This window comes from Xiphophorus couchianus, chromosome 13 (assembly GCF_001444195.1).
Source record: "Xiphophorus couchianus chromosome 13, X_couchianus-1.0, whole genome shotgun sequence".
Classification (NCBI taxonomy): domain Eukaryota; kingdom Metazoa; phylum Chordata; class Actinopteri; order Cyprinodontiformes; family Poeciliidae; genus Xiphophorus; species Xiphophorus couchianus.
Genome location: NC_040240.1, coordinates 13,476,244 through 13,492,652, shown reverse-complemented (window position 1 = coordinate 13,492,652; position 16,409 = coordinate 13,476,244). Strand labels below are relative to the sequence as shown.

General features: G+C 38.6%; 2 protein-coding genes across 2 annotated transcripts in view; one reads left to right on the top strand and one right to left on the bottom strand.

Moving 5' to 3' along the window:
* Positions 1-4,050, top strand: part of rnf19a (ring finger protein 19A, RBR E3 ubiquitin protein ligase) — a 25,391-nt gene extending 21,341 nt beyond the window's left edge. The window contains exon 10 of the mRNA XM_028035273.1: positions 687-4,050. Within this exon, the coding sequence (XP_027891074.1) occupies positions 687-1,452 (766 nt within the window). The 3' untranslated portion in view covers positions 1,453-4,050. The remainder of the gene's footprint in view (positions 1-686) is intronic.
* Positions 3,771-16,409, bottom strand: spag1a (sperm associated antigen 1a). The gene is made up of 7 exons (XM_028035277.1): positions 15,120-16,409; positions 13,583-13,682; positions 12,250-12,402; positions 11,236-11,393; positions 9,431-9,572; positions 8,465-8,591; positions 3,771-8,384 (listed from the first exon to the last, which is right to left on the bottom strand). Exons 1-7 carry the CDS (start codon positions 15,439-15,441, stop codon positions 8,250-8,252), a joined length of 1,137 nt encoding a protein of 378 aa, XP_027891078.1. The 5' UTR covers positions 15,442-16,409; the 3' UTR covers positions 3,771-8,249.

The following is a 16,409-nucleotide window of genomic DNA, read 5'->3' as shown; positions in this document are numbered from 1 at the left end:
AGGCCATTTGTTGAAAGAACAGGAGACACTAAACCAAAACTGTACAAATGTATACATTTTGATAAAGAAAAAAAAACCTTCTTTGTCTGTAAATATGTTCCGTCCAGAACTACTCAAATGGCAAAATTTTAAATAAATCTCCTTTTTTAGCACCTTTTGCGACCCAGAAAATAAGTAACAGATCAACCCACCTGTTAGAAGTTTATTTTTTAGCTGCAGATATATCGTTCATCTGCAGCTAATGATCAAGCAATTTTATTTTAGGTAGTAAATGGTTTATTTCCTCATTTAAGAAGGAATTTAATTATTTGTTTTCCTTCTCTCATGTATTTCTCATATATAAAATAAACTAAGTGTTTTTTTTATTATTATTCAATTACTAGATTATTATTATTATTGTTGGGGACAAGTGTTAAGTATAAACAAAATCAGAACATTATAACATGTATAGCATTAGTTAATTTGCAATTCACTTCCCCAAATGAACCATTAAAAACAAAATAAAACACTAAAAAGACAAAAAAACAGCATAGCAAGAGAAAATCCTCAGAAAACAAAAATTGTTAGCTGCAGCCATAGGTGAAATCATCAAATTGAGCAACAATATGCAGTTAAGCATGTGTAGTGATTCCATTTTACTTTTTGTGAAAAGTGTAGATCCGTTAAACGTGGTGTGTATTTCGCAGAGACGGCAGCCTGGAGGCTCCTGCGGACTCCGAGTCCAGGCAGGACAAGGTGAGGCACGGCAGCGCCAGCAGCAGCATGGATGAAGCCAGCTGCAGCAGCGGTTCAGCCGCCATCAAAGCAGCCGGTACCGATGGATGCTTGTGCTCGTGTCCCTCCGCGTGCAGCTGCGGGCAGCCTGGCAACCAGTGTGGCCCCTCGTCCTCTTGGTACAAGGACCCCACCGCAGCTACCGCGGGCAAAAAGTGTAAAAGTAATCTCTGGAGGAGAGCGAGCAGCAGCAGCAGAGGAGACAGAAGAGTGAACGAGACGCAGGGCGACATCGAATCTCAGCTCCTGGAGCAGCGGAGCGCCAACTCCTCCGAGCTCGATTCGCCGTCTCTGAGCGACAGCCTCCCCTCGGTGGCCGACTCGCACTGCAGCCACTTCTCGTCCGAGCTCAGCTGCTCGGACCCCGAAACCGCTAAACCCGGCCAGATGGACCCTCCTCCCCATCAGCCCACCATCACACCTCTACCTGAGGTGGAGCACGACCGCCTGGAGCAGCTTCCCCCTCAGAGCGGCCAGGCCGCCTTCGCCCACCTCCTGCTGGCCTCATCCCCACCCGCCTCACCGAAAGACCGGAGCAGCGGGACGTTCCTGTACATCAGCGAGGAGAGCGCTGGAGAAAACGCAGAACCGGAGGAGTTCGTTAAAGAAACCAGCAGAAACTCTGCCGCACAGCCAGTGAGCCCCACCAGGAAGCGCTGCATACAGACAGACATCTGAAGACACTTCTCCCTCCTCATACTGTGCGACCGCTGCAAACTCTGTCAGCTTTATCATCAAATTTTGGAGAAATCAGAGTTATGGATGCAAAGTGAAGCTGTGTAGTAACAGAAGGTGAAATGGAAGGAGGCTGGATGTGTAGAAGATGGCCTGGACCTCAGGTTTTGTTAAGTTTCAGCCAGTTTTAAGAGCAGTGTGCTTGTTTGCAAGTAGGTTTGAATGTACATGAACATGTTTGAAGCAGGCTCTGAGCTTCGGGAGATTCTGCAGATCTGTGATCGGCACAGAAAAGACAGTTCCTTCATATCAGAATGATTTCCTAAAACCAGTGTGAAGGGATGTCCCGATCAGGATTCTGTTGCCCTAAATCCTAATCAGTCCTTTACTAACAGGCATTTGTTGATGAGAAGTCGTCAAACTTGATGCCATTTGCATTCTTGAGAATACCAGAGCTTTCAGGTGCAGTAAGAAAACACACTATGGTTTATATCAAGGTGGTGATTGTCCCCCTTTTTAACATCCAGGATTTTGCTGTATCCTGTTTTTAAAAGTTCGAAACAACTTTGTGTTGTTATTTTAGCACAAAGCTGCATTTATCATCTCCTTGGTCAGACTGATGATGTTTTGGTTTATTTACTTTGCTATAATATTTCTAATTGGAGATTGTTCCGCTAATAACATTTAAATAAGTTTCCAGTTCAGTCGTTTGCAAACAAACTTACTGAAAAGGTTCATAAAAAATGTAGCCATTTGCTTTTAATGCTGTAACATTTAGTGAGTTTAGTTTAGTGTTTCAGCTGCTTTCTGAGCCACTTTTTGTCCACAAATCGGCCTCTTGAAGCACACAGCGGAAAATATGAGAAAAGGGTAAAAAAAACATTTACACTGTTGGTGTTAAATAATCAAAATCTAGTGCATGGAATGTAGGAATAAAAATAAAATGACCTTGGAAATGGACATAATCCCTGACCAACTACAGATATCAGGAATTGATTTTAATCATTTGAAAAAGCCTTGATCGGGACATCCCTAGTTTTCCTGATGCTGGTTGGAGTAAGTAATCTAAGCTGCTATCATGAAACCTAAATGTTTTAATATCTAGTTTCCAGGAATGAATTTTTTTTTCATTTGCTTGTTTTTGGTAATCAAAGAATGGTCCGGTGTCTCCAGTTTACTCTTGGATTCCCTCAAGATTGTTAGAGACTCTCGAGTTTAACGGTGGGACCAGATGACACAGAAGCTTCCTATATTTTCCAGAATCATCAGACATTAGAAAAGTTATATATTTACTTTTGTTTAAGATGCGACTCACGTTTCTGTTTTACATATTTGCTTATGTTTATGTTAAGCTTTGGGAAAAATTGGTTTTTGATCCGAATTTGTTGGTATAATCGAATGATTTTTGTCATGAACACAGATTTTTATGTTTAGATATTCTGGATTGAAGCCAGCCACCTTCATGCTTTTTCCCTTCGTGATTTTCTGTCTGCACTGGGGAACAGGACAGCTGTGTCTCTGCTGATTTATTAAATTTCACTACATGTTCAACGTACAGTTGAAGCATAAACAATTTAATTTAATGCATTTACTTAAATCATATATTCTACACAGAACAGAGCCCTATTTTTAAATGTGTAGCATTTCGTACAAATTACAGGGCTTGTAATAAAACGATTTAGATTCAATCAAACTGTGTTTGCAATAATGAAAAAAGCTTTTTAGACAACTATACCATTTGAGCTGAAGTTTCCCCTGTGGAAACACCGGAACTTTATTCGAACACATTGAGAACTTGCGTCTGTATCCAAGCACATTTATCCTAATATTCAATATTCTGCAGTGACTGTACAGTATTGGTGATAAATTGTTAATCTTTTTGTTTGTTAAATCCAAATGAAACTTTCTGAATCTGAACTTTGTACTTTACCAGCAAGCTATTTCTTTTTTCTTATGTTTTTAATTTTCTTTTTCAGAAATGACTGATGCAAGTAATTTTATATTTGTCAGCACCCTACAGTGCCTTGGGAAGATTTCCTGTGTGCATAGTGTTTTTATTTTATTTCATCCTGTCTTCATGTGAGAATTATACAAATATTGTTGGATGATTTTTTTTGCATATTATAAAAATGGATATAAGCTTAAGAATAAACCTCACACAAGCTGTTTTGGCCGACCAAAGACCAAATGTTTTGTCCGTATTAACTTTGATTACACCAAATTATTTGATTGGTTTGAGATTTTAAAATGTTCCCCTAAAGCCATCAAAGTTTATGTAAAAGAATAATCACCATATTTGCACTAAAATGCTTTTTTTTTTCCCAAAGTGACACTAAAACTACATCTTGAGTTTTGCAGCATGGCCTCTTCTAGCTGTTTTATGAGCTGCTTTAAAAAGTTGGATTAGGAATTTCTTTATTTTAGATGGACCTCTGAGTTTATTTTCCTTTTTAATTCCTCTTCCTGTTTGAGTTCTGGTGTCATTATTTGTTGTCTAATTTTGTTGAAAAGAGGCTATTTGGAAACTTCCATATTTTGATTCCTTGCATCTGAATGTGCATGTTTATGCATATCCTTCAATAAAAAAAAAATCTCGATCAAGCATTTTATTGAGGAAACATTTTTGCATTTTGGAAGCTTAGTTTTTGTTTTTCAGGTTTTCCAGTGATCCATATTTAACCATTTTTCATTTCTTATTTATGCTCAATATAGTTTCCCTTTGTGGAAATAATTTCTTTTTACTCTTTGAGGAAGGCATGTGTTCCTTAAAAGTTGTAAAAGCAAAATTATACCAGAAACAGCATTCACACTGTTGTTTATTTACATTTGTATTCAGTTATTTACATACAGTACATGCTTTTACATTCCATGACAATAAATAACAAAAAAAAAAAACATTCCAGAAAGAGCTGAGTTTATTCATTTAAATTGGAATGGATTATTTTTAAATCAAAGAAAAAAAAAACAACCTAATGAAATAAAAGATGTGGCACATCGTGTTGTATGGAGCTACATGTATTCTTGTAGTGACACGATTTGAAAACCCTCCTGTTTAAAGTAAGAAATAAGAATATTTTCAGTTTGAATTTTTTAGATGCTTCAATACTAATCAGAACAGTTTTTATAGCATTTTCAACAAAAAGCCACATTTTCTATAGAAAAAGTCAAAAGATTTTTGTAGATTATTCAAACTATCTTCTGTTGCGATAATTTACTTCTACACTGAAATGCAAGAAAATTCCATATTTTGGCTCAATTGGTGTTGAAATTTGTATTTTCATAAACAAAAATGATATTTCCTTTAAAAGCAGTGAGATTTGTTAAAGTGTATCCAAAAGCATTGTTTGAATAGTTGACAATGGAAACTAGTTTGGGCTGCAGTCTGCATGTGTGCAGTGTTCAAATAACTTTTAAAGAGTAAAGGTGGCCATTTGTAACTTGGATCATTAAATTTAGGAAAATTTCATGTCACTGGTCTTATTAAATGATTTAAAAAGTATATAAAAGTGACTAAATGGGTAAAAAGGTTACCAGAATGGTATTAAAGTTAATTTATATATTTATATACTTATATGTTTGCCTTTTGTATATGTCTGTCGTCATCCCACTATGAGTAAATATGGTTGTGAAGACACTTCATCTTCTTAGAACCACAGGGTTTTCTAATAACATCATGTCATGGCGTCTCTACAGTCGCCAAACCTCGTGAGATTTGATGACTATTTTTGAGTAATGAAGTAAATGTGTAAACCAGTGCAGTTTCACTGCCCTGATCCTAGAGGTAATCCCAAAATTACAGCCTTCGTACTCCTGGCAGATTTTGGTTTAAAGTACTGCTAGATTTTTAACAACCTTGTTTCCTGACTGGAAATAATATTAGCGCTTCGGTGTGGCTCAGAGTCTGGATGTCAATGTGAACGATGGAGGTAAAGATTAGGGTGATGACAATGAGGCCTTCCTGCGTCAAAGTTTATAATCACAGATAAAGTTACATACCAGTGCAAACATGAAAGATAAGTTGGTTGATTTTTCCTCCCTGATTATTGAGGAAGGTATAAATAATTTTCAACATGCCAATGGAAAAAAAAAATAAACTAAAACTCCATTTAAACTGTTTTATTATGTTTTCAAAAATTCCTGTCTCATTTTTTTATTAAAATGATTTTGATCATGAGCGAGGCGTAAAGGAAAGCTACACATTAAAAGAAACAATTGTCCTGTCTACTGACCCTCAAGCCAAAGCATAATCCACAAGTCATCTATTTAGTAAAAGAAACCTTCAACACAATAAAGAAGTTAACCTGTAAAACAAATATTACAAAAAAGAAAAATAAGAATTGTTTTGTTACTGCTGTAAAATCTTTACTGAATTAAATAAAGTGGTTTATATATTCAGTCTTTTCGCTGTGCCACAAATAATCTGCAGCTCCAACATAAACACATATATTAGTTTCCCTCCAATGTTTTTTCATTCCCAGCTCAGCTTTGAAGCAAACATCTTTAAAAACAAACCCGCCTAAAAGTTTTAATCTTGGCATATTTCATCCTAAGCTTGGTAGAAATCTCAATAAGGCACACATTATTATCCGCTCTGTCTTTCCTTATTTCAGAACGCTGAACCGCGTCAAAAGTACCTCTATTTACAATATATTACATCACAATGGGGAGGAATAATAGCGCCGGCAGCTCACATATACCTTGACATTTAGCCTTTTCAAATGGAGCCTCCTGTTACGTAAGCCTGTGTGTGCAGACTGGAGCAGCTGTGGCGAACCGAACGCAGAGTGCAGATGGCTGTTCACGGTGCTCCAGTCCAGAGTAAACGTTTGTCATTCTCCTTTTTTTTTTTTTTTTTTTTTTGCACCGCTGATGAATGAAATATGGCTGCTCTCTCTACCAGAACAAAACGAAAGCTGACTTCCTAGCTGGGATTTGTCACATATAAAGCTCCTAATGATCAAGCTACATTGTGTAGATCAGAGATCTCTTCGGGGAGGGGGGGTGGGGGGGTTGCAGGTTTCCTGGAGTTTTAAGAAGTAGGAGGAAGACGCCGCGTCTACTTTTAAAACGAGGTTTAAAGCGTTTGATAAAGCTTGCAGTTATCCTGAGCCGTCTGTAGTTTTGCTGCGTTAAGCTTTAGGCTGCTGGAAGACAAACTGACCATTTTTACTCACTGCAACATTTTCCTCCTACTCTCCAATTTTGCATCATTTGCTGTATTTCAACTTTCGCTTAATAGAAAACTTTACTGGTTTGAATAATAAACTGAGCTAATAAACTGCAGTATTTAATAGTTAGGATTGAACTGGAATGTACGTAATTGACTTGAATTTGTCTGTGTGATTAAATCAGACCAAACGTTTAACATTTTAGGGAATTTGGCATATTAAAATTATTTTTACTCACTAAATGCCAGAAGATGAGAAACTTTTAGATTGTTTTGTAATACTTTCTTCAAACTCAGAAGTTCACAATGGAAGCATTTAATTGCCAGAGCTAGGAAATAAATTCTTTATAATGAAATACAAATCACATTAGAGCTAGGAGGTTTAAGTTCCCATTTTAGCAACATAAATATAAGTTTCTATGACAGAGTAGGACTTTTCAAAAAGGCATCTTCTGAGTCTGTTTGTTCTAGATGTCATACATTATAAGTGATTGCAAGTGTAAATACAATAGAAACATTGAGTGATCATACAGCTCAGGAAGAAGACGAGTTCTGTGTCGCAGAGATGAATAAATTGACCCCAGAACAAAACCAAAATATCTTGTAAGTTGTTGGCATCCGCAGTGAAATTACAACTTTACTGATTTGAAATGAAACAATAAGCCATTTCTCCAAAACCAAGACACAGAAACCAGATTATATTTTGGAAAAGAGCATGAGAAAACCATCCCAAATGTTAAGTTTGGGGTAGCAGTATTGATTTATTTATGAGGCTGCTTTGCACGTCACAAATTATGTTGAAACATTAAAGCGACATCTCAAAACATCCACTTGAAAGTTAAAATTTTAGGTAGCTTTGCAAAAGGCAGTGACCCGAATCATGCAGTGAAATTGGTTACAATGTGGCTCAAGGACAACAAAGTCAACATTGTGAAGGAACCACAACAAAGCTCTGGCATCAGACTCATACAAACCTTGTGAATAGAGCTGAAAATCTGAGTAAGAAAGGGACAAGATGGCCTACAAACCTGACTCCGGTTACACCGGTTCTGTCAGGAGGACTGGGCCAAAATGTCCCAAAACCATTGAGAGAAGCTTGTAAAGGGATACCCAACTACAGTACCAGGTCATTTTAGCAAATACAAGGAAATTTATGTAAACTCAAGTTAAAAAAAACGTATCTTTGGTTATTCTGGCATTCAGCAAATAGAAGTAATTTTGGGAAATAAACATGATCTTAATGATAGTAAGAACTTGTCTGTGGTAAAAGTTTATCTGTACTGAACAGTGAATCTTTCTTTTATTACTTTAGCAATGAGAACATAAATCTACCGCTTATTTTAATGAAATGTTGAGTTGAGAACCAGTTCATCCTCTACTTGCTCATGAAAATACAGAAAACAGAGAAATCTAGGTGAAGAACCCAACCTTTAACATGCCTCTGTCTCCTCCTGTGAACAGTGAAGCATCGCCACGCCTGCAGGAATTCATCAAATCTTAAGATTTTTTTTGTTGTTGTTGTTGTTTGTTTTGCTTGTTGTATAATGTGCAATATTTCTATCCATTACACACAGCCTTCTCTGAATATGTGGTGCTGTGTTAGTGCCGTTAAGATTCATTCTGCTCTTCCACCTCATGTGTGATCAGCTCTGTTTATCAAGCTTTGCCTCAGCAGACTCGTCACCTCCTCCAGCTCCTGCTCGGCCTCGTAGACTTTGGGGTCCAGCTGGAGGACCTCCTGCAGGTCGCGGCTGGCCGACAGGTAATCCTGGCAGGTTTTCACACAGACAGCGTCAGGAAAACACAAGTACAACTAAAGTAAAACAGCAGTAGTAGCGTGCTGGTCACCTGTAGTCCCTTAAAGGCCAGGGCCCGTCTGTAGAAGGCTTTCTTATTGGCTGGATCCAGCTGCAGCGCCGAGTCGCAGTCCTGTTTGGCCTCTTCGTACCGATTCAGCTTCAGGAAACAAATGGCTCTAGTAAGAGAGGAGAATATTAAATAATCATAGGTTTTTGTTTTGTTTGTTTTTTTAAGATTAGATGTAACTATTGCTAAACTCTTCTAAAGGGTTGTAGGTTTATGGTGCGAGTACTGTCACACTTGATGTGTATCTGATCTTGTCTTGTACTAATATGGTGCCCTCTACTGTTTGTCTTACAATAAAGTTCCTGAAGAGGAGAATCTTAAAGAAATTAGCTCCATCTGTTCATTGGAGAACATTTAATGTCCTATAAAAGCCTTTGTTGTAGCATTTCTATATATTAAATCAAAGCTATATTGATAGAGTCCTATCAGATGTTTACATACACTCATCCTGGGCATGAATATTAACTTAACTTTGGACTTTTCCTGTTTCTGAATGGTTCTTTTTGTATTAAACCGATGAGGTCATGCCAGAAGTTTGATGCTGTGTTGCTTGGTCCAAAATCAGTTACAAACGTTTCAACTTAAACCTCATCTGTATTTAACAGCAAAATGGTTAAAGCACAAAAATAAATCAGGCTTCTGGAATGGGGCCTGAATAAAAAAATATATAATCTGCAAAAACGGCAGCTCTGTGGATGAAAATGTTCATTTTGCCCCGATACATATTATAGAAAATATACAGTAAATGAATTTACGTTTTATGCCAAAACACCCTGGAAAAAATAACTGTTCAAATAAATCAATAAAAGTCTAAAATGATAATGCTGTTCATGCTCATGTTGGGTCTGTGACCAAATTTGTGTCCTCAGCAAATCAAGCCGTACCTGCGTCACTAAAACACACACTTTATGATGCGAAACATGACTGTTTCTGTTGTTTTGGACTAACCTGTTTGTGTAAACAGCACATTCATCAGGTTTCACCGAGAGACACTCAGTGTACTTCTCCAGAGCCTCCTGGAAGAGGCCCTTCTTCACCAGACTGTTGCCTTCGTGTTTGAGTAAAGTAAAGCGAGCCTCTTTTCTTCTGGCTGCAGAGAGAAAAACTGAAAATTCATCAAAACCTCCCAACATAAACAAAGCAAATAAAAATCAATGCTCCTGTAATACAGAGCTACGTTTCATGAAGAGTCGGTTTTTCAACTAAAAGACGCTTCGGGGGACAACTGCGTTTAATGGATTTCACTTAAGAAGCCTGTCGAGATTTTTTCAGGGCTTACCGATAAATGAAGCGGAGCAGATGAGTCGATTCCTCCTGAGCTAGCGGTCTGCTGTGCTGAGAAAGCCTCTGCAACTAATGACTAACTAATGAAAATGCCTCAACGCAGCCACTAAAACATCCACAGCCTCGGAGGGGATAAAACATATTTGCAAAGTTTATCAAACATAATTCCACGTTAGTTTCTGCGAACAACAACACGACTCGTCACCCTTGGTGAAAGATTATATTCAACCATCAAGGCAACTCCAACTCTTGAAAAAATGAAAAACAAATTTCATTCATTTTTTTGCAAACATTTCCACAGAATGTTTTTACTGTCCGTTTTGAACATTTGAAAGGTGAAAATGTGTCGTTTGTAAAAAAAATAAAAAATAAAATACCTCATCGGAGCCTTTAATACATATATCATCAGTGCTACAGAAGTAGGTTTTGTAAGTCACTAATAAAATGTTTCTCCAATATAGTAAGTTGTACTTTACTGGTTTTTATAGTTTTCTATATTTATGCATTCAAAATAGATATTGTACCAATATTTTTAAGATGTTCTATAGGCTTACTAATTTGCCTCATAACCTTGTACCAGGAAATGACAGCATGTTGCGACGTTTTTGCTTATAATGAGAAAAGTAAACAACTACAGGACAAAAGTGTGTGGTCTAAAAAACATATTTACAGTAGATAAATAATATCTGAAAGTTGTGTGTTGAGTACAAAAGAAAAGAAATCCAGCAAAGGCCAGATATAGAGCCTGAGAGATGCATCAAAATCTTTAAAATGTTCACAGAAAATTTTGAGAAACACCAGTCTAGACATTTTAAAAACTTTACAAGAAAGTCTGGCTCCGTAGGAGCAAAATATCTAGTACTGAAGGACAATTCAAGACTTTGTTGAAGCCTGAAAAGTAAAGTGATTCCCCAGGAAGAGCAGCAGCTGTTCTGCGAAGGAAACTCATTAACTGATCATGAAATCATCTGTCTATGTCGCTCAGGGACTTCCTTTCTCCAGTTATGATTTAGTTTTATTTTCTTAATCAGCACAAAAAAGCAAGTTATTTCCATGTTTGTATAAGTTCTGCTACAGACACACATGATGTATTGAAATGCGTTTTCATGCAGCCTCTGAGTGGAGCCGTCTGGGCTGTTTGAAGAGTCTGAACCCGGAGGAAACCCGACCTGGATTGTTCCATTACAGCAGCACTACAGTCTGCACGGATCGGCTTCTCTCTGCATTATTGATACGACTCTAAACACACACACTGTCAGCTGGAGCACCTGCAATCCTACTCTGCATTTACACACTCGTTCTTTGTGAATTCTGCTTTCTAATATCACATTCTAATGTAATTTTCAATCTACTTCACCACTACTTTCTTATCCTATCTTTCTCAGGGTGAATTTAACAGAGTTCAGTGAAGTGCTGATCATATTTACACAATATCAGCTGTAAGTTAGGGATAAAGTGATGTAGCCAACCTTCCTCCTGCGCGGCCCTGGCGGCTCGCGCCTGCGCCGCCTCGACGCTGACTGGTTTCTCTCTGTGCTGCTGCTGGACAGCCAGCGGGACGACAGGAATCTCAGGAAGATTTTCTCTCCATCCAGGCCCGTCCTGCTCGATCAGCACCTTTGTGATCCTGGCAGATAACAAGCAGGGCAACGCGACATAAGTGTTTTCCCTTAGCAGGCAAACACTGGAACCACTGCAGGGTTTGTTCGCTCAGCAGTGATAAAAGGTGTAGCTTAGTGGAAGGAGGAGACGACGACGTTTGATCTCTGTGCAAAAATTGTCTAAATAAAACTAAATGGTGGCTATTTCTCATCTGAGACGCGTAGAACTGCTACGTTGGACTTCATGAAGAGGTTCAAAGCGGTTAACAGCTTGTAAAGATTTACTATAAATCAGTCAATGTGGAATGAACTGTCCTCAAACAGTGCAACAAAATCAACAGAACTTTATGACATTAATTTCAAAATAGTGTCAATGGTGGATCTAACTCTGAGGACTTTGTTTTCCAAAGTGAAAAAAATTACAGTTTTTCACTCAGTATCCCAATAAAACAATAAACAGTTTTTAAGGTAAGCTTGGACGTCATATTAAAGGAGGAGCATCAGTTTTGCATAAAGAAGTTAACAACTTTGAAATATAGTAGAAATACAGCCCTACTACCCAGAATGCAAAGCTAGCTGCAGGAAATTGAAAGCAAATAATTGTCTCACATCTGCAAAGTTAAAGTTAGTAACAGTAGATAGTATTGTCATCATAACCTGCCACTGAAGTTGTGGTATGTCACCTCACTGTCAGATCAGAGATGTAAACAGACTCCACTCCAATGCAATGCCCACACATTACATGATTAGATTCTCTTTAGTCCACTGAATAAAACTCATGAAAGACACAACATTGAAAAATACATTCATTCATTTCCGAGTCGGTCAAGACTCTAAAACTTGACCGACTCAGAAATGTTTCTGTGTCTGTGCTGATCCAACCTGTGGACGCTGTCATGAGCCGCCTGCACTCCGGTGTCGATCTGCAGCACCATCTTGTAATCCACGTAGGCCTTCCTGTAGCGCTCCAGTGACTCATGGGCCATGGCTCTGCGCAGCAACGGCTTCAAGGAGAAGGGCTGCAGCTCTAAGGCCCTAAGAGGATCAGAGAAATGCACAGACCGGATCAAGCCAAGTCCTTCACTGTGTGTGTGTGTGTGTGTGTGTGTGTGTGTGTGTGTGTGTGTGTGTGTGTGTGTGTGTGTGTGTGTGTGTGTGTGTGTGTGTGTGTGTGTGTGTGTCAGTGTCAAAGGTGCAACCTGAAGCTAGTTTCATTCAGGAGTAAACAAATAAATTCATCCTAAAATAAATGATGTGGAATCTAATCCAAAATTTTACACTTTGCCTCCAGAATGCAGCAGAAACAATATGAGTGAGTTGGAGTATAAATTCAAACAATTTTCAGGTTATAATTCCGTTAATTAAATCCAGATTTTTACAGTGACATTCAGTAAAAGATGTATGCGCCAAAACTGAACGAAGAGAAAAGGATGAACTACAAACACATAAGAATTGAACACAAAAACAGCCATCGATCCACAAACAAACATGTAAACCAAATAATCCAAAAAGAACCATCTTACATTATAAAATAGGGATTTTTTTTTTTTTAGGCTAGATAATGTTGAAATTTCACAGTGCGGTTTGAAAGTAATGACTTCATAATCTCTAAGTGTTGTCATTTAAAAGATTTAGACTGTGAATCACATTCTGTTGCTAAGGCAAACGATTTCATTTTTGTAGCTGCTTAAATTCACCTCCATATACTATCCCCTTCCTCCTATTGTGTACCTCAAAGTTCTGTATTTGGGCCCCTATTGTTTTCGTATTACTTGCACCATCTTTTGTATATTTTGAACTCTTTTACCTGGCATTTCTCATCACATCTGTGCCTATTATAATCCATGATATGTTTCTTTAAGCTTCTCACCAGGTTTATGGGTAACATTGTTGCAACTTCTTATATTAAGAAACTTTTTTCATGTTGTCATTGTGCATGTTGCACAATACTTTGTGATTTTATGCCTAGAAATGTGCTGTAAACATTTTCCGATGTTGTCTTTGTTTGATTTTGAAAATGTCTTTAACGATATGAAACACTGAAGTGCATGGAAAAGTAAAAAAAAAAAAAAGAAAAACAGAAGAAATTTGTTTCACAACATTGTAAAAATTCATTGTTACTTCCTTACTTTGTCTTATTAGCAAAATTGTACTTAATTAAACTATCCTCTAATCATAACAGAGATATAATAACAATGAAGATTTGGTCACACACTTGTTGCAGTCTTGAATGCAGTCGCCGCTGTTTCCGTCCTTCAGGTTGCAGGCAGCTCTGTTGGAGTAGAGGATACTCAGATCTCCTGGACTGTCAATGCCTGCAAGGAGAAGAGTAAAAATAATTCATCTGACAAACCAGATTCCTAAACATCCTTCATGTCTTTATTCTTAAAAGCAAGTTCTACGCAAGGGAATAAAAACACTTCTTCTAAATATTCCTCCACAAACTGATAACACTGGCCCACTTTAATCAGTTAGATCAGTTTATAAATGTGAACAAATTATTGGATGTGCTCACAGCTCCTGGTGTTGAGTGATTTCTTAATTTTCTCTCAGTTTGTTGGCAGGAAGCAGAACAAGACTTTTTAATACTACCTTTGCATGCAAAACAAACGAGATAGAGATTTTGTCTTTTAGGAAACAATAAGCCATTACTGCTAGTGTTTTCCTCCAAGTGCCAGTTAGCTTGGAAAATTATGTCAACTTTACTTTTTTAAAACCCTCTTGAAATGATGTAGAAGCAAAGTCACGAAGATAAGGTTTGTGCTCTTAAATTGTTTCTACATTTTTAAGAATAATTCAAAAAGTGTGCCATGCATTCTTGCTAAATCGCCTTAAGAACAAAACTTTGTGGAACCATACTTTACCGTTACAGCGTCATTAGAGGTTTGCTACTACCAATGTTGCAACTAATTTTCCTTTCAGAGTAACTCAAACTCTGCAAGATTGGAAGGAGGCAGCAATGTCCATGTTATGCCCCTCATTCCCAGTTGGATGTAGGTTTGGACTTTGGCTAGACCGTTTTAAAATAAGAACATGATTTGATATGCTCTCCAACAGGGTTTCTTCCACGCTAGCTTCTCCATCCATCTTCCAATCAACCCTGACAAGCTTCCCTGCTGAAAAAAGGCATCGCACACAGCATCATGATGCCACCACCGTGTTTCACAATGGGGATGGCATTCATAAACTGGATTGTATTAAGAGGTATTGGAGTAAATGAAGTCCACAATTGTCTGAAGATGTTTATTGAAATGAATTTGAAAAATGCAAACTGTTTTTAGTTGTAACATGACATCTGCATACATAAGTCACCTGGGACACATGATGTCTGACAGGTGAGCTCAGAGTCATATTTACTCTGTATTTGAATGCCAGGGGGGGCACAGTTATAATAAGCAGTGTCATAATACAAAGCTACTGTTTTATGCAGTAAACTATGAAGCCAAATTACGTTCAGAGCCAACTCTAATCTTATTGCCATTGGGAGGTAAAAAGAACATCAATTTAGTGAGCCATCCAGCTGCTGCTTATAGTTACAATAAACAGTACAGAGAAATAGACTAGTATTAAAAGCCCACTTAAGCTATTATCGCTAAATATATTTATTTTTAAGCAGAAATCCCCAAAATATTTGAGTTGCTAAGATGAGGTCAGTTTAAACGCTTGGGGGTATTAAAACGTAATTATGACAATTTATCAAAGTGCTAAAGAGTTGTTTTTTTTCTTCTGGGTTGATTTGAACCGTTTCTCACCTGCCTCAGAGCATCCATCTATAGCCTGGGTGTACTTCTCCAGCGCGTCTCCAAACTGGCCGTTTTTAAAGAGGTGGTTCCCCTCATTCTTCAGCCGGGCCAGGTGAGGAGGCAAAGCTCCGGCCGGAGCATCCAGGTAACTCCTATCCACCCCGGCGCTGTCCGGCTGCTGCTGCGGCTCCTCTTCCCCACCTGCCGGGCTGTTTTCTCTCGGAGCGCCGTTGGCGACCTCCTTTCCGGGAGCTCCGTGAGTCCGCGGGTTGTCCCGCCTCGGCGTCGCTCCTCCGCCGCTGCCGGAGGGTTTCTCCTGCGCGTTCCCCATGGCTGCACTCCCCTCCGCAGTGCGTCCAAACTCTTCCTCCCTCCCTGCTTCTCGGTCTCGCTCAGAGCCGCAGCTACATCCGTGGACTGGCGGGGGGATTTCTGCTGGACACACCTCCGATCGGAGGTGTCAGCAGTGACGTCAGAGCGGGTGGGGGTGGGGTGAGCCACAGCAGTGCAGAGATGCTGCAGCAGGCAAACTGGTGGGGAAGACTCGTTGCTGATGGCATGGGCGGTGCTAGCATGAAAGAGGGACCACTGTCCGCGCCACCGCTCCCTCTGTCAACACTCATTTAGCAGGCAAAGCTTTTTGTCAAAATGAATTAGAAATACGACACAAAGTTGATTAGATGACGCCACAACAGCACAGAAAATCCAGTTTTTGTTTTTTCCCCACTATAATTGAGCCCTCATACATGTTAAATTGTGTTTTCAAGAAAGTTTGCTTAGCATAAAACAAAATAGTAAAGCCCGATCAATTAAATATCCAAGATTTTAATTAGAGATGGTCAAATGAAACCCACATCATTTAGCATTTAAAGCACCCCGAAAGTTTCCTTTAATTTACCATCAAATTATAACCTGTCAACCGTCAGTCACTGCCAGATATTTTTATGACTATAGTTTAAACAATGTGCTTTAGCTAGTTGTAAAAGTTTTTTTCTGTTTATTTACTGCGTTACTAAAAACAATCTGATTGTGTTTTTCATTGTGTTGCTCTTCTGAAAGTCCACCCCTATTATAAGCAGGGGCAGACAATAAATAAATTGACAATCTTGGTATAATACCCCTGGATTATCAGCAGGCACAATCCGGACAACCCTTTTTCAAAACCTGTTGCAGGTACAAACTGTAGCGCAGAAAGCCCAGCAAAGACTGTACTTCCTGCAACAACTCAAGAAGCACAGCAAGAACAGGAGTTGTGTTTTTTTATATTTTGCACAGTGAACAACTGTGAGAAAGTCATTT

Coding starts and splice junctions, on each gene's coding strand:
- spag1a (XM_028035277.1), bottom strand. CDS start 15,441: ATGGGGAACGCGCAGGAGAAACCCTCCGGCAGCGGCGGAGGAGCGACG. Junction 12,403..13,582: donor TGCATTCAAGACTGCAACAA/GTGTGTGACCAA, acceptor TGATCCTCTTAG/GGCCTTAGAGCTGCAGCCCT. Junction 8,592..9,430: donor TGTGCTGTTTACACAAACAG/GTTAGTCCAAAA, acceptor CTCTCTTACTAG/AGCCATTTGTTTCCTGAAGC.